Source organism: Triticum aestivum, chromosome 3A (genome assembly GCF_018294505.1).
Source record: "Triticum aestivum cultivar Chinese Spring chromosome 3A, IWGSC CS RefSeq v2.1, whole genome shotgun sequence".
NCBI classification, from domain to species: domain Eukaryota; kingdom Viridiplantae; phylum Streptophyta; class Magnoliopsida; order Poales; family Poaceae; genus Triticum; species Triticum aestivum.
The window spans coordinates 33,104,696-33,121,991 of NC_057800.1; the positions used below are offsets into that span (position 1 = coordinate 33,104,696).

Genomic DNA, 17,296 nt, shown 5'->3' on the forward strand with positions numbered 1-17,296 from the left:
AGATCCGATGAATTGTGGATTTATGATCAGCTTATCTATGAATATTATTTGAATCTCCTCTGAATTCTTATACGCATGATTTGGTATCTTTGTACGTCTGTTTGAATTATCGGTTTGGTTTGGCCAACTAGATTGGTTTTTCTTGCAGTGGGAGAGGTGCTTAGCTTTGGGTTCAATCTTGCGGTGTCCTCACCCAGTGACAAAGTAGGGGTAGCGAGGCACGTATTGTATTGTTGCCATCGAGGATAGAAAGACGGGGTTTAATCATATTACTTGAGTTTATTCCTCTATATCATGTCATCTTAATTAATGCGTTACTCTGTTCTTTATGAACTTAATACTCTAGATGCAGGCAGGAGTCGGTCGATGTGTGGAGCAATAGTAGTAGATGCAGGCAGGAGTCGGTCGATGAGTGAAGTAATAGTAGTAGATGCAGACAGGAGTCGGTCTACTTGATACATACGTGATGCCTATATTGCATAATCATTGACTTGGATATCGTCATAACTTTGCGCTTTTCTATCAATTGGTCGACACTAATTTGTTCACCCACCGTATTATTTGCCTTCAAGAGAGAAGCCTCTAGTGCCCCGGGTCTATTTTCCATCATATTAATTTCCTATCTACTATTTTTCATTATATTAATTTTCGATCTACTATTTTGCAATCTTTTATTTTCAGATCTATAAACCAAAAATGCCAAAAGTATTTTATCTTTTGTTTATCTATCTCTATCAGATCTCACTTTTGCAAGTGACCGTGAAGAAATTGACAACCCCTTTATCGCGTTGGGTGCAAGTGTTTGATTGTTTGTGCAAGTATTGATGATTTGCGCATTCTTCTCCTACTGGATTGATACCTTGATTATCAAACCGTCAACGATGAGTTCCACCTTCTCTATGGCAGCATCGTGGACAAGGTGCCCTTCCTGCAGAGGCCGTGGAGAATGTACCAGCAGATCGCGTGCCATGACGGGTTCAGGGTGCTGAAGCTGCCGTACAAGTCGTTCAACGACGACAGCCCACCGGCGTACAACTCCAAGCCGCGCGAGGGCCTTCCCGAGTTCTCCATGTGAGTCTTCCTCCCCGAGGACCGCGACGGCCTAAGGAGCTTGGTCGGGAGGATCACGGCCCGCCCAAAGTTCCTACACGAGCACCTGCCGAGGGACCATGTCCCCGTCGGCAAGTTCCGGCTGCCCAAGTTCAAGCTGATGTACATGAACAACATCCGCAACGTTCTCAAGGACCTGGGCCTCCAGCTGCAGTGGCGGTGCCAGGATCAAAACCTTGTGATGTCAAGCATTACATAAAACAAACAAGTAGAAGTAGAAAAGTGGAGGGCCTTGCCTTGTGTTGGATCAGATACAGAGTGCAGACTAGCACAATAGTATTGGTCGATTGATTCAGAGTACCAGACGAACAATTTATGTGCAGCCGCAGGTGCGTCGCTCGCGGCTCGCCGGACGGCCCAAGGTGGTCGTTCCTCGCGTCTCACGTCCAGAGTCCAGTAAAAGATCACCGGCGTCGGGACGTGAAGTCTGAAGACGGCGCTGCGGCGGCCGTCCACGAAGAGGCATGCGTGAAGGGGAGCCAAAGATATCACGTAATTTGTAGATCAAGCGATACAGTACGATCAGTTAAGGGATTTTGGACTTTCTTTTTGCTGTACGGCCCAATAATGACCCAACTAATTGATACACAAGCAGGGGGATAAGAGAATAGATGGGCTGTAAGTTAAATTGCTGGTTCAACGACGTGGTACATAGACATGGGGGTCAATGTCGTACAAAAATCCTGTGTAGTCAAGCGACTACACAGTTATAACGTGGCCTCGCCACTGTCCAGCTGCCTTTCAACCGCGTTCTGGCCAACATGGCTGGGATCGTCGGGGATGACGAGTCGGTCGTGCCATTGTGTGTAAGCGAGGTTGTCCACAAGGCGGTGGTGGAGATGAACGAGGAGGGGTGCGAGGCTGCCGCCGTCACCGTGGAGTCAGACGACGACTTGGGGTTCTCGCTTTACTGTGATTACGAGTGTGTGCCACCACCTCCAACAGTGGACTTCGTCGCCGACCACCCGTTCGCCTTCTTCATCGTTGAGGAGACTTCAGGCACTGTTGTGTTCGCTGGGCATGTGCTTGATCCTACCTAGGAAGAGTAGACTCCGGGCATGATCGAATTGTGCCGCATCACTTTTCAGTTTTGTAAGCATACTACAAAAATTATATGGAAATCACGTGCGACTATATGTTTTGGTCTGAAATTTTACGTAATGCTATTTAGAGGTGTGTTCAGTGGCACTTTCGAAAGATGATAATTGCAGTGGCATTCATCTGAATCGGCAAAGTTGCAGTGGCACTTATCTGTTTAACATGGTACAATTGAAGATGTTAACATACACGCACATACACCTACCCTTATGAACGCACACAGCACACAACACCTCCAAGGTGCTGAACCCGCATAATATTTTAAGATAGACGAAGTCATCATAGACGTCTCCTAGTTGACGAAGATGTCATCTCTCCTACTAAAACATAGTACAAAAATTTGCCATGCTATAATCATAAATTTACCATGATATATAGCATAAAATTACCATGGTATAGAGATAAAACAATTTCACAAATATAAAGAGAGAAAAGAACCCACATCTATGTCTGTTATGTGACTGGGCCTTGTCCGTCGACATATAGGAGGGGGTGTCAAAGTATGACATTGTGATCAAATTAGGGGAGTGAATGTTATTCTCCCAAGTTCAGCAATGTCCATGTTATGTTTCTTTGAAATACTTAGAGGAGTAAGAAACGATTAGATTACTAGAGATCCAATTTTTTCTGCAGTCTTGTGAACATGAGCGTAAATTCCATCCATTTTTGTAATATTTCGGTTTGGAATGGTACGTGTGATGCATGGGGTTAGATGGCTGACTCCCCTATCGGTGTATGTGGACGTATCCGCGAATATTTTGCGGTGTTTAATTTGGGGTATGCTAAATTGGAAATACCCTAAGAACAACTCTAGCAGATGTTGCAAAGAGTTTACGGCTCCTCTTGAAACGAATTTATGGTGCCGCGGAATTGGGCGGAATAGGTGCTGCAAAACCGTACCACAAAAAAAATCATTTCCTCTTCCTTGCGTCAGGCAAGCCCGCCTCCCGTGCCCGATCCCAAAGGCCTTCCGCGCCCGCGCCCTCCGGACGGCCGCCTACTCTGGCGACACTCCGGCCGCCGCTGCCGAGCTCCCCCGCCTGCTCCGGCCAGCCTATACTGTGAATTTAGAGGTTTCACCACCCTTGCGCGGCATCTGCTGAAGTTGCTCTAAGAGCCTTGTGGTAGAGATTTGAAAACTTTTTTCTCTAGTCCTAGTCCAAAGCAAGGTGCAAGCATGGTTTACAGACAAATCATTTCTGTTATGTGTTGACCGTCGACGAAAGCTACAGCGTGGGAATATTTAAAGCAGAGATGCCGACATGATTTTGTGTGTGTGTATTCTTAAAGACGAGCATCGTAGGCCAGAGTCAAGTCAACTCATTCTTGTCTGCGCAGATCTCGTTGGCTTGGTTTCTACAAATCAAGCTGAGGCTAGCAGGGAAGCGATTCTTCTCTGGAGCCTCATCGTCCCCGGCCGTTTCCTTCTTCTTTTGGCTCTTCACAGCTGCTACTTCTAGAGAGGGAGGATTCGATTCCCCCCAAGTGTTCCATCTTCTCCAGGTCAGAGCTTTTTAGAAACTGAGAAGCTGCTTAGTTTCAGATGTTCTTACAGCAACCATGTATGTTTATAGCTTAGTATCCTAGAGATCGATCCATGCATGTTTAGACGCGAGGTCGGGTGCCGGCTCTATTGGTTAGGTTCTTCCTTGGATGCCAGCGGTCGGTGGTGGAGGCCAAGTCATGTTCGTTCCCCGCTCTCTGTTTTGTGGCTCCATGGCTGGCCGCTCTGTGGGCTGCTGACCGGCGGACGGCAGCGGGTGAGGGGAGACAGTGGTCTCTCCTCCGGTTGATGGCTTTATTAATTTGATGAAGTTGGGATGTTTGGCTTTTCTCTGAAATAGATCTGTCTTGCTCTGGTAAACAAGGATTTGTGACCATCCATACATAGCTTGTGCCTTGTAGCAGCTCAGCTCAAAACTTGTGCTCAATCATCAGAAATGGCGACGGGGGCTAGCGGAGGGCAGCCGAGCGTTCTGAGCACATTGCCCAAGGATCTGCCGCTAGATTTTCTGAAGACTATCACCGATCAGTTCTCACCAGAGCGTATACTTGGTACAGGCGCATTTGGAACTGTTTATATGGTAATATGGTCATGCGTGCCTTCACATTTTCGTGCCAATTAGATGCCAACATTTGCTGAAAATGTATTTTTTGAGCTTGAACAGGGGATTGCGCCAGACGGGCAAAAAATTGCGGTGAAGAAACTTGCCGAAAATACACCAATCGCGCGTGACAAAGTATTTACTAACGAGGTTCAGAATATTATGGCTCTGCAACTACATCATGAGAATGTAGTAAAGTTGGTCGGCTACTGCCATGAAGCCCAAAAGAAAGTGGTGCAAAACAATGGAAGATATATTGTTGCAGACATTGTTGAAAGTTTACTCTGCTACGAGTACTTGCCGCAGGGGAACCTTCAGAAGAATCTTTTTGGTATATAATTTTTTTTCCATTTTATTTTAAAACTGCTGGAAGTTATTATCTTTGAGTACTTACATTATGCAATGTTTCACTTGTTCAGAGGTATCCTGTGTAATGGATTGGGACACACGCTTCAGAATCATCAAGGGGATCTGCCAAGGTTTAGCCTTCCTACACAGCATTAACATTGCCCATATGGATCTTAAACCTGAGAATATACTGCTGGATGATAAGATGACCCCGAAAATTGCGGATTTCGGTCTCTCGAGGCTCTTTGGTCAAGAACAAACACGGATGAGAACACAAAATGTTGTTGGATCATAGTAAGTCAAACATCAAATCCGTTAACATTTTGTTCCGTCTTTATGAAGTGAACTGCATTTTGTTCTCTCCAGCAATACTTACTAAAATCTTTGTTGTCAGTGGATACATAGCTCCAGAATATCTATACAGAGGCGAGATCTCCACCAAGTCAGACATATATAGTCTTGGCCTATTAATCTTGGAGACCACCACAGTTGAGAAAAATTGTTCCAACAACGAACCATCTGCGACGCAATTTATAAAAAGCGTAAGAGAAATTATTACTTGATTCTTGAAAGACTGGGGTATATATTTAGAAGCTCATGATACAATTGGTTTATATTATCTCCAAGGATCATAATTCTGGTTCTGTACGTAGGTACATGATAACTGGACGGATGAGCACATAGTGTCTCAGTGGCCACATCTTGATGGGGATCGCTTTCAGCAGATAAAAGTATGCATCAAAATTGGACTAGAATGTGTGGAGATCGATCGGCAGAAGAGACCTTCCATAGAAGAGATTGTCGATAGGCTCAACGGATTATGGTCAACTGGAAGTTGAATGCCATATGCGGTATGAAATTACCTGGGCACACAATGGCTTTCTATTGTTATGATTTTGTTAGCCCCCACCTCAATATAATATTGCTCAATGGCCCAGGTCCGAGTTCATTGTTAAAATGATTTTGTTTTATGAGATTGCAGAGGAAGTTTTTTATTCCTTTCTCTAATAAAGGACAATCAATTCTGACTAACCTAACACTTAACATCTGCAGAACCATTTAGTTCGTGATGCATTTCAGCTGGTCGTAACATTCGTACACTATATATGGAACTTCAGATCTCCAGTTTCCACGGAGCATGAAACTTCGGTCTTTTCAGCAGAGATGTGGAAGATGGAACAACATGCTTCATTGTTGCTACAATGATTTTGAAATAATTCTTTCTGATGTGCGTCATTGTGGATCTTGTTTAAAATACTTTCTTTTACCCAACTACGTAGTTATTTCTTAATGTCAGTACCAATAAGAACACGACTAGGCAGCGGCGCCCCAGGGCCGATTTCCCATGTGGCATCATATTTCCTCTTCTCTCTTGCGTGTATGCAACAATATATTGGCATGACATCAACAATGATTTCTTTGATTTTGAATTTTTGAAAAGTTTCATCTCTCCGGCCTATCTTGATTGATAATCCGGTTTCACCGTTGATTTCTTTCTGGTGAGAACTTTGAAACTAGATCACATGTTGGTATGTTTTGCCAACTTTTTTCTTCGTCGATACTTGTCAGGTTATGAGGCACTTGGTTGTCATATTAAATTAACTTGGTTGCCTGGTTGCAGAATGCCAGTGTATACCACCAGAAGACTTGCTTCATGGTACTTGTGTGAGTTGATGACACTCTTTCCCTATTGTTAACACTTGAATATTCACTCTCGACCAGAGGAGGGTTGAATGGATGAATATTCACTCTTTCCCGCCGCACAAAGCTCAGCAATGGTGGTGTCGGTGACCTTGGAGGCCACCCACCTCCCCTTCACATCTGCATCGGCCATTGATGCGGGCGCGGAAGCTTGGGTGAAGCTGTGGGCTTGAGATTAGAAATGAGAAGGTTTGAGGATTTGGGCGCTCGATCAAGAGGAGAGCGTGGAGTTCGATTTACCCCCTTGCTCTTTATAAGCCAGCAAAAGGCGAAGCGTCCCTCTTCAGCGCCGTAAAAATCGCCACGTTTCGGCTTACCTTGCCGTTGTGGCCGCATGGCGAGAAGCAGTTGATTGATGATATCCCCCAAAATGTGGGGCACGATCTCTGTTTTGATACGACGTGCTAGTAAGAAGTTTGCCTCGAACCACGATTCAAATAAGTAATGACTGACGTATGTCGTGTCAGGGTTGGTGACGCTTCAGTAAAAGGCTGTCAATAACTGACCCCGAGTTCACCTGCGCTGCTAGTCTTCGGGACTAAGCAAGCTTTGTACTTTGGATGAACACTAGTACGCCTTGAGCAGCACATGACTGGAGTTACTTGGGCCTCTACCAAAGGGATCCATTAAGAGGACCCACGAAGCATTATACCCGTCCGAAGATGTGGAACTTGCCTGCTAAGCCGAAGACATTGTCCGAGGAAGATTGTCAACCATGGCTTCGAAGACAAGTTCGGAGGCTGCTGATGGTGTCTTGGATTAGGGGGTCCTAGCCAAGCCGGGCTAAAGTATGGGCCGGACTACCAGCCCGTTGAGAAAGCAAGACTCCAGGGGCTCTCGAAGTGCGGCGACCGAAGACTTGGCATGTACTTCGAGCATATTTAGATTCAACATGTGGATCCTTAGATAGTAACCGACCATATATAACCTTAGCTACCCCCGGTGTCTATATAACCAGGAGGTTTAGTCCGTAGAGGCGAATCCATCCATACACCCATTCATCAAACCTAGGGTTTAGACCACAACTTACGATCTCAAGGTAGATCAACTCTGTACTTCGATACCTTCATGATATAAACAAGAGTAGGACATAGAGTTTTACCTCCATCCAGAGGGCCCAAACCTGGGTAAATCCCTTGTGTGTTCTTCTCCTGTTACCCATCGATCCAATCTAACAGCTCGGGCCCCCCTACCCGAGATCTTCCGTTTTTGACACCGACACTGTCCTTGTACGTTTGGGTCACCTTGCTTTATGACTAATCATGTCAACCCGAGTCCTATGTCATATGAATGCTAGCATCACAATCATATACGTGAGCCAAAAGATGCAAACGGTCCCGTCCAAGATAAAAGCGGCAGCTGTGGGTTAACGTGCGTGAGGCCGTGAAGTGACATGGTGTGTTATATGCTAGATTGGTGTGACTAAGGATCAGGGTCCCGACAATGGAGCAGATCTGAGCCACTAGATTCCGGACGAAATCCGCGGCGTTGTCCCCACCCCCGCCATCGGGTGGAAACCGGCGACGGCGGTGAGAGCGAGCCGCGTAGGAAGGCTCCGAGGCTCACAACCGCGGCGGCGCGTGGGTCTGCGTGGTGGAGCGGCTGGAAGTGCGGCGGCTTTGGTGGTGGGGAGGGAGCGAGCATCGTCTATCGCATGTCGCCTCGGGCCTTTGCCCCAAAGCACTCCCTTTCAACCTTCAGGATTTCGTCAACAACAAAAGAAAAATTATGCTTTTTTTGCGAGAAAAAGAAGAAAAATGATGCCGACGGCTGGGAAAAAGAAAAGGCGCAAGCGAATTGGTGGAATTATGCGATGATGATCGATGCAGTAGCTCGCTTAGGGCATCTTCAGCCGCGCCCCCAGGAAGGCCTTCCCAGGCGTTTTTTTTGCGCCGGCGCCGAAAAATCGGCCCAATCGCGCCCCCAGGAGCCTGATTTTCGCCGGCCTTGGCCGAAAACAGCGCCGGCAGACCCAGGCCGAACCCGGCGCGCTGGGGGCGCCCGGGGGCGCCGAGGCGAACCGTTTTGGCGCGAAACAGCCGCGGGCCCGCCGCGTCAGGGACACGGCTCTCTTCTCGCCCCTTCGTCGTCCTCATCGCCTCGTTTCCCGCGGCGAATCAATGCCAAAGCTGCCGCGCGCCGTGCCGGTCAGCCTGCGCCATTGATGCCTCACGGGCGGCGCAGTGAAGACCGGATGACGCGCGTCCCTCGCCCTCCATCGCCCGCCACACGTACACATGGCGGCACGCGCACGGGCGGCGCCTCGGCCTATATAAGACGCGCCCCAGCGCACTCGGCGACTCGCACTCTCTCGACGTCATCGTTCCTTCCTCTCCTCTCTCCCGCCGTCTCCAGTTTATCGCACCCATGCCCGAGCGCTTCCCAGGCGACCGCGCGGCGGCGAACGACTTCGGCCGCCGCCATGTTCACGAGGACGAGGCTCGCCTCCTTTTCGAGGCCGAGTACCCTGTCCCGCTGGACATGCGGGTGCCCGGGGCGTGGAGGATCAGCGCCGGCGGTGTGCCGGTGCCCCCGGTACCCACCGGCGCGGCGCGGCGTGCGGAGATCGCACGCATCCGCTCGTCCCTGCCGCGTGCGGCGAGGGAGGGGCCAGGATACGTCCCCGACAGCCCGCTCTAGGAGCCCTATTTCCGCTGCCGTCACGCCGAGCAGCTCGAGGCCACCAACGGCGTCGTGCCCTCCGGCAGGCTCAAGGCCGCCGGCCGGCGTCGGTGGTGGGGCGTGCCCGGGCGCACGTTGGAGGTTGTCCTCGAGTACATCGAGGGCGGCAACACGCCACGCCTCGAGTACCCCACTCCCCCGTCCTTCTCACGCCGCCGGGGAAGCTCCTGGACGCCGAGGCGCATGGTGACCGGGGGGTCCTCCTCCTCGTCCGGCGGCTCTCCCTGCCTCCACCTCCGCCCCGTCAAGCCGGAGCCCCAGGGCACGCCTGTCAGCGCGCGCACCCGCCGCTCCGGCTTCCGCATCGGCGACAACGTCTCCCCCACCGGCCGCTTCGTCCTCGTCGAGCCCAAGCCGGAGCCCGGCCTCCCCGCGGAGTACGAGGAGATAGCCTGGCGCGGCTTCTCCGACGAGGACGCCCTGCGGTGGGCGCGGGTCGACTACCTCCGCGACGAGATGGTCCGGCAGCGCCGGGCCCTGGAGGAGATCGCCGCCCGCAAGCGTGGGCGCGAGGACGAGCACGGCATCGTGGTCCTCGACAGCGACGACGACGACGCCGCCCTCGGAACGTCCAACCCGCCGCGCCAACCGGGGGAGGGATGCAGCAGGGATGACGGAGGCGTAGGCGGGGGCGACGACGACGACGACGACGACGGCGGCGGTGACTACACGCGGTTCTACAGTCTCCTCGGCATGTAGAACCGTGTGGGCGGGCGGCGAGGGAGACAGCGGGGGTAGCCTGCGGTAGTTTTTCATTTTTTTGTAAAATATGTTTAAATTTGAACGAACTCGTCCATGTTTGCGTTGTGTTTGCGCCGAATTTGAACACTTTAAAAACCCGTGGGGGGCCGCGAGTGGGGGGCATCACGTCCCCAGTGCGCGGTTTAGCGCCGGTGCGCCCTCCAGAGAACGATTTTTTGCCCCTCCTGAAAGGCGAACGGCTGGAAATGCCCTTAGCTATGCTAGCATGCTCCGTCAACGGCTAAAGAATGGTGGCCGGAATCTTTGTGGTTGTGCATGAGAGAGCGTGCCATGCATTGCATGCCGTAGCAGTACAGTCGCGTGCCACGAGGCGAACGCGACTAGGAGTCCGTATGCCAGGCGCCCGTGCGCATGGATATGGATTGGAATTGGGTCCGAAACCACGGCCAGATGCATGCGTGCGTATACGCTGCTGCGTCTGTAATTTTATGTACAGTACAAACCGTGTCCGTGTGTACGCGATGGCCCGCGCGTCGTGGATCGCGTGGAAGGAAACGCAAGGCAAGGTCGTCGTCGGCGTCCTTGTCACCGCCGTCAATTTCCTTTTTGTCTTTCCACTAGCCGATCCGCCCAATCGCCGTCGCTGGATCATGCATGGATTGGACAAAGAGAGGAAGAATATGAGGAGCCGAGGAGGAAGATTGGGTGCTCACACCAAGGAGAAATCAATACTAGTACTAGTAAAACGGCGCCGTAGACCTCACGCCCATCCGTCCGTGTACGTAACAGCTAGGATCTCCTATCTACGTCCAGTAGCAGTGTAGTCTACCAATCAATCAAACCGAACCGAACCGGAAACGAATGGGCTGCGCGTTCACTTTTGGGTGGTTTGGTTTCCATGGCTGTCATGTCATTCCCAGGGTTATTTACATGCGGTGTATGTCTGCTTCTGCCCGTTTGGTTAGTGGTTAGTTGGGCAAGTGTCCTGACCTGAGCTAGCTATAAATACGGGCGGGTCAAAGCAGGAGCCTCCAAAGGTGGCTGTGGCTCACACACACACACACACACACGCAGAGACAAGAGACAAGAGACAGCGAGTCAGACCAGGCCATAGGGAATCCCGCGCGCGGGGCGGGCGACGACTGAGGCGGAGATCCCTTCCGGCCGGCCGCCGCCGCTCGTGGACACCGACCAACATAGGTACGTACGCCGATGGCCGCGGCGGGGCTCCTCCCCCCTCCCCCTGCATGCATGCAGTCCCATGGCTGGCTATATCTCTGAATTAATCACTGCATCTTCTATCAGGGTGTGTTTCTTTCTGTGGTCTGTCTGTAACAGAGATATATCGGGACAACGGGAAAATATTATTAGTTGCGTGTGCGTGGTTTTGTTCCCGGGAGGTCAATGTGACGGACACCGGGACACGGACTACTCACACTCATAGCCATAGGTCATCCATCTCCAATCACTCAATCGACCAATAATTAAGCAAGTGTCATGTGAAGACGCGATATGCAATCGAAGGGGACCTGCTGCATCGTCACGTTTCTGGGCCGGAGCTTGGGAGTCCACGGCACGGCACGGCACGGAGACGCAGAGCCATGGTGGGCATGCATAAAGCCAGTGGAGTTCATACGGCCAGCTATTGCTCAATATTAATACTAGGTGGAGGCGAAGCCAAAGGGCATCTATCTGCAAGAGATTGTTCATGATCGAAACCACGTTCTGTTGACTGGAATATTTCTGTCGTCACCATCATCAACGGAAAAGTAGTACTACAGTATTTTTCAGATACCTGCAAGAGTACTAGTACGTGTGCTTAGTTTTTTTTCTCGACAGGTCAATGTGAGGGACTCACTCATAGGCCATCCATCTCCCATCAACCGAATCAGCTTGCAGATCCCTGTAGTAGGAGTATTTTTATTTGTTAATCGAGTGTCATGTGAAGACGCGATACGCAATCCCTGCAGCGTCACGTTTTTTGGATGGGAGCATCGCAGTCCATGCATGCCACGGAGACGCAGAGAGACAGAGAGAGAGAGAGAGAGAGAGAGAGAGAGAGAGAGAGAGAGAGAGAGAGAGAGAGAGAGAGAGAGAGAGAGAGAGAGAGAGAGAGAGAGAGAGAGAGAGAGAGAGAGAGGGGTAGTGTCGTTGTCGCGGTGGGAAACCAGGCAGCCAGCGGGGCACGTCTCGCCGGACGCCGGTCTCGCGGTGCGCGTCGTCGTCGTCTCTGGCTATAAATACCGGCCGGGTGGGAGCAGGAGCCTCCAAAGCCAAAGGCAAAGCCAAACACATTGGTCTCTCACACAAACACATTGGTCGCGCACGCACACGGGCTGACAGCCACAGAGCGGGCGGGCGAGGGAGGGAGTTCGGAGGACAGCAGAGGGCCGGATCCGATCCCCGCCGGCCGTCGCGCCAAGGTACGTATATATATATATACTAGTATAACTGATACAGATTTCCCCTCCGCCTTCTAGAAAGAGATCCGACGTTGAAAGGTGGGTGATTCAGATTCAGATACTTGTGGTGTGGTGTTGAAACATGCCTGCCAAAACTCGAGTCAGACAGCACGGGCGTCTTCCTCACGTCCGGCTCGCACCCCCCGCCTTGCATAAACTCCTTTCCGGCGTCACCCGCAAAAAAAAAAAAAAACTCCTTTCCGGCGGCAAATATACCCAATTAATCTACTCCGTCATAGTACAGCTACCAGTAGTAATTAAGTAGCACGCGTAATAAAATGGCAGCTCCAGCCAATACAGTAGACCGGTGTCCTTGCCCTTTGTAGACAGACAGGAGCTGATTGATTGCGTGTTTGACAGTAGAGTAGTACGTAATTAATTGGCTGGTCAAGACCATGTATCAACGGAATTGTATAGTTTTCTATACCAAGGTCAGTGTCACTGGCTCACTCATAGTATGCCATCCACGCAAACCAAACCAAAGCAATCAGTAATGTGAACTCACTGTCCTTGGCAACCCGTCATGTGCATATCATTATCAATAACCCGCCCCCTATTCCTTGCTCCGTCACGTCGGCCGGTCTCCTTGTCGACGGACCTCAACGTCTTTGGACGGGAGCAGCAAGAGCATATGAATGATATTTTCTTGCCTGTTGTCGTGGACGGACGCAGAGGCAGCCAACTGACACGTCGTCCTTCTCGGCGCCGCGCCGTGGGGACGAACGAGAACACGCCGCTCGCTGCCTCTCGTTTTGGTCCCGTTCCGTGCCCGGAGAGCAGAGCATGCACGTCGGCGTCGCACCGTCACTGTTGCGTGCGCGTGATTTCTGTCCGACTGCTACCAGTTGTGGAATTAATTATGTATTCCACTGAGCTGGGCTAATCAAACGTCTAACCGTGACACGAGCTAATAATAGCGTCTGTGTGAAAGAGCTAGCGTGATCACACGCACGCAGCCATCGGTTGCTTGGTTTTCACCCGCACCTCTGCACACCCAAGCAAAAGCGATATAAGTACTAGTACTACGTACTGTCGATTTACGTATACTAGTGTTGTCTGAATTTGATGTACACATGCATGAGGTCGTCAGTCGGAGCAGCTCACTTTATTTAGAGACATACTCCCTCCGTCTGGTTGAAGAGTGTACATCTAGAAATTTTAGGACAATATATGAACTTGTGTAAAAAATACATTGAAAAGGTGCAAGCCACCGTCTTTCTCCTCTTTAATTACCCAACCCTCAATGAGCTAAGTGCATGTAGAAATTAAAAAGACCATGTGTAGATTGCTATTGGTCTTGATTACCGTGTGATGATAGAGAAAATATTTTTTCCTACTTTAAAGTGCATTGGGAAGATAGAAATACATTCTTTTGTGGATAAATTTTAAAACTAGATGTACACTTTTCACCGGACATAGGGAAGCAACAATGCGGCATTATCTGATCTTGGGAGACACCTTTCACTTTCACATGCTTGGTTGCAACATACTACCACAGTAATACGTAGTACTTATAAAGTAGTACAAAGTTTTTTTTTTACAATAACAGAAAGTGTAAAGTTAGTAAGAGTACTACAATACCCGCGGACTGAAGACTGAGTGGTCAAGAACAAGAATATAGGACCTGGAAGTGAAATGATAGGCTGGCCCATGCTTAGAGCATCTCCAACAGGCGCCTAAAAAGAGCTCCGCGCGTTAAAAAGTTGTTTTTTTGGGCGCCGAACAACTTCAACAGAAGTTGCAAAATTATGCGCGCGCTAAAAACTTTTGGGCACACGCTGAAAAATGCCATCGCGCGCATCATATTTTGCGCTTCGGATTGGGCGCGCTTCACAATTTACACTGCGTGCTTTTTTGGGCGCACGGTTTTGGGCATCTGCTAAAGCAATGTTGGTCCCGGCGCACTAAAAATGCTACAATGACGGTATAAATTTTTTTGGGCGGCCGTTGGAGATGCTCTTATCATTCATAGGGACCAGTAGTAGCATCGTCTCTCTTTCCCGCAAAAAAAAAAGTTTCATCATCTCTCTCATCCACGAGAGTAGGCAGAGTGCCTGCCGCTTAAACAAGTCAATAACAATGATTTTAGCGAGGAAGATGCTCTCCCTCCTTTGATTATAAAAAAAACTCCTCACTCGTTTTGCTCCGAGGATGATTCCCCACACCACCACGCTGCCACCAGGCACCCCACCCCAAGAGGGAAGATTGATCGGATCAGTATTCGTGGCTGGCTGGCTGGCCACCTCTGTCCGCCACCAGTTTCAGCCTCTCCTCTGTGATGCAGCCAGCCACATGAGCCGCCATTGTTTCTCGACGGAGAAGAACCCACGCGCAGCCAAAGCACCCGTCGTCTCTCTTTCTTTCTAGTCGTGGAAAAGTAGGTAGGTGGCGGTCCTTTCTAGTCGTTTGTTCTTGATTTGCAATTCCCATTTCTTTGAGATTTTATTATCCAAAAGCATGTGGCTCTTCTTGCTAAGATTCATCACAAGTTCCACCCTTAATTACTGTCAATAATAAATCTTCACCACCCTATTAATCACTGTCAATAAAAACACTTGCAGGAAGCAGCAGTTCCTCTGAGCCGCTGCCGCTGCAGTGCCTAGTCTGACTGAGCGGCGAGAAAGAAGCAAGGCCAGCAGCCATGGGGGAGGTCGCGGCGGAGATGTACACCCAGGATGGCACCGTCGACATCAAGGGCAACCCGGCCCTCAAGAAGGACACCGGCAACTGGCGCGCATGCCCCTACATCCTCGGTACACACGCGCACGACTCCATTGCTGCTCTGTTTTCATGCTCTGCTTCGGTTCATGGCGCTCATGGCGTCAAGGTGTTTGATTGATCGGGTTGCATGCAGCGAACGAGTGCTGCGAGCGGCTGGCCTACTATGGCATGAGCACCAACCTGGTCAACTTCATGAAGGACCGGATGGGCATGGCCAACGCCGCCGCCGCCAACAACGTCACCAACTGGGGCGGCACCTGCTACATCACGCCGCTCATCGGCGCCTTCCTCGCCGACGCCTACCTCGGCCGCTTCTGGACCATCGCCTCCTTCATGATCATCTACATCTTCGGCCTCGGCCTGCTCACCATGGCCACCTCCGTGCACGGCCTCGTGCCGACCTGCGCCGCCAAGGGCGTCTGCGACCCCACGCCGGGCCAGTCGGCGGCCGTCTTCATCGCGCTCTACCTCATCGCGCTCGGCACCGGCGGGATCAAGCCCTGCGTGTCGTCGTTCGGGGCGGACCAGTTCGACGAGCACGACGACGTGGAGCGCAAGAGCAAGAGCTCGTTTTTCAATTGGTTCTACTTCTCCATCAACATCGGCGCGCTGGTGGCCTCGTCCGTTCTGGTGTACGTGCAGACGCATGTCGGCTGGAGCTGGGGCTTCGGCATCCCCGCCGTCGTCATGGCCATCGCCGTCGGCAGCTTCTTCGTCGGCACGCCGCTCTACAGGCACCAGCGCCCCGGCGGCAGCCCGCTCACCCGCATCGCGCAGGTGCTCGTCGCCGCCACGCGCAAGCTCGGCGTCACCGTCGACGGGTCGGCGCTGTACGAGACCGCGGACAGGGAGTCCGGCATCGAGGGGAGCCGCAAGCTGGAGCACACTGAGCAGTTGAGGTTCCTCGACAAGGCGGCCGTCGAGACGCAGGCGGACAAGACGGCGGCCACCGGGCCGTCGCCGTGGCGGCTGTGCACCGTGACGCAGGTGGAGGAGCTCAAGAGCGTGGTGCGGCTGCTGCCCATCTGGGCGAGCGGCATCGTCTTCGCCACGGTGTATGGGCAGATGAGCACCATGTTCGTGCTCCAGGGAAACACCCTGGACGCCTCCATTGGGCCCAAGTTCAAGATCCCCTCCGCCTCGCTCTCCATCTTCGACACCCTCAGCGTCATCGCCTGGGTGCCCGTCTACGACCGCCTCCTCGTCCCCGCCGTGCGCTCCGTCACCGGCCAGCCCCGCGGCTTCACGCAGCTCCAGCGCATGGGCATCGGCCTCGTCGTCTCCATGTTCGCCATGCTCGCCGCCGGCGTGCTCGAGCTCGTCCGCCTCCGCACCATCGCGCAGCGCGGCCTCTACGGGGAGCACGACGTCGTGCCCATCTCCATCTTCTGGCAGGTGCCGCAGTACTTCATCATCGGCGCCGCCGAGGTCTTCACCTTCGTGGGCCAGCTCGAGTTCTTCTACGACCAGGCGCCCGACGCCATGAGGAGCATGTGCTCCGCGCTCTCCCTCACCACCGTCGCGCTCGGGAACTACCTCAGCACGCTGCTCGTCACCGTCGTGGCCAAGCTCACCACCAGGGGAGGCAAGCAAGGGTGGATCCCCGACAACCTCAACGTCGGCCACCTCGACTACTTCTTCTGGCTGCTCGCCGCGCTCAGCCTCCTCAACTTCGCCGTCTACCTCCTCATCGCCAGCTGGTACACCTACAAGAAGACCGCCGGAGATGACACAGACGCCAAAGCCAAAGGAGGCGCTGATGATTGATGCAAATGACCAGTGAGTGAGTGACTCTGCCTGGGGTTGGTGTATGAATGTTGAAAGAGGAAGAAGAAAGCAAGGATTGAGACTTCAGAGTTCAGATAGGTGAAATTAAGGGAGGACAATGAAATGCATGGTGTGATTTGTGACTTGAAGATTCAAGAGTGTTGCCTTGTTGATTAATATACTAGTGTCTTGGAAAAATCTGTCAGAAAAAGGTTCAGATGTTATGTACTGCTCCCTCCTTAAAGAAACATAAAGCCTTTAGATTACTAAAATAGCAATCTAAACGTTTTTATATTTCTTTACAGAGGGAGTACTTTATTAATTTGGCGTGCAATGCGACCCAAAGTTTCTACAGAGATGAGTAGAGATATTATAAGAGTTTTAACTTTTTTTACAGCATGGTTCATAAACATCACTGAGGGAGTCCTGGATTAGGGGTGTTCGGGTAGTCGGACTATACCTTCAGCCGGACTCCTGGACTATGAAGATATAAGATTGAAGAGTTCGTCCCGTGTCCGGATGGGACTTTTCTTACCGTGGAAGGCAAGCTTGGCGATGCGGATATTCAAGATCTCCCACCATTGTAACCGACTCTATGTA

General features: G+C 51.4%; 2 protein-coding genes across 9 annotated transcripts; both read left to right on the forward strand.

Annotated features, from left to right (window-relative positions):
• The first annotated feature begins 3,139 nt into the window (after window positions 1-3,139).
• LOC123057733 (cysteine-rich receptor-like protein kinase 6) lies at window positions 3,140-6,091 on the forward strand. 5 transcript variants are annotated; one of them, XM_044480645.1, is made up of 7 exons: window positions 3,140-3,711; window positions 4,117-4,292; window positions 4,377-4,644; window positions 4,733-4,955; window positions 5,056-5,203; window positions 5,315-5,512; window positions 5,780-6,091. In XM_044480645.1, the coding sequence occupies exons 2-6, from the start codon at window positions 4,149-4,151 to the stop codon at window positions 5,498-5,500; spliced, it is 969 nt and encodes a 322-aa protein (XP_044336580.1). In that variant the 5' UTR covers window positions 3,140-3,711; window positions 4,117-4,148; the 3' UTR covers window positions 5,501-5,512; window positions 5,780-6,091. The 5 variants fall into 5 exon arrangements, with proteins under 5 accessions (XP_044336580.1, XP_044336579.1, XP_044336577.1 ...); XM_044480644.1 differs by having other exon boundaries at window positions 3,144-3,711; window positions 4,100-4,292; window positions 5,715-6,091; XM_044480642.1 differs by having other exon boundaries at window positions 3,144-3,711; window positions 4,114-4,292; window positions 5,715-6,091.
• A 4,704-nt stretch (window positions 6,092-10,795) lies between these two features.
• LOC123060034 (protein NRT1/ PTR FAMILY 8.2) lies at window positions 10,796-17,050 on the forward strand. Of its 4 annotated transcripts, none has more exons than XM_044482594.1 (3): window positions 10,796-10,946; window positions 14,770-14,961; window positions 15,063-17,050. In XM_044482594.1, the coding sequence occupies exons 2-3, from the start codon at window positions 14,850-14,852 to the stop codon at window positions 16,694-16,696; spliced, it is 1,746 nt and encodes a 581-aa protein (XP_044338529.1). In that variant the 5' UTR covers window positions 10,796-10,946; window positions 14,770-14,849; the 3' UTR covers window positions 16,697-17,050. The 4 variants fall into 4 exon arrangements, with proteins under 4 accessions (XP_044338529.1, XP_044338527.1, XP_044338528.1 ...); XM_044482592.1 differs by lacking the exon at window positions 10,796-10,946 and adding an exon at window positions 12,007-12,169; XM_044482593.1 differs by lacking the exon at window positions 10,796-10,946 and adding an exon at window positions 14,130-14,585.
• Window positions 17,051-17,296: the final 246 nt, after the last annotated feature.

Excerpts from the sequence above, each read along its gene's own strand:
- LOC123057733 (XM_044480645.1), top strand. The coding sequence starts at position 4,149 with ATGGCGACGGGGGCTAGCGGAGGGCAGCCGAGCGTTCTGAGCACATTG. Across the intron at positions 4,956-5,055 it reads CAAAATGTTGTTGGATCATA|TGGATACATAGCTCCAGAAT; the intron begins GTAAGTCAAACA and ends CTTTGTTGTCAG. Across the intron at positions 5,204-5,314 it reads CGACGCAATTTATAAAAAGC|GTACATGATAACTGGACGGA; the intron begins GTAAGAGAAATT and ends TTCTGTACGTAG.
- LOC123060034 (XM_044482594.1), top strand. The coding sequence starts at position 14,850 with ATGGGGGAGGTCGCGGCGGAGATGTACACCCAGGATGGCACCGTCGAC. Across the intron at positions 14,962-15,062 it reads CGCATGCCCCTACATCCTCG|CGAACGAGTGCTGCGAGCGG; the intron begins GTACACACGCGC and ends GGTTGCATGCAG.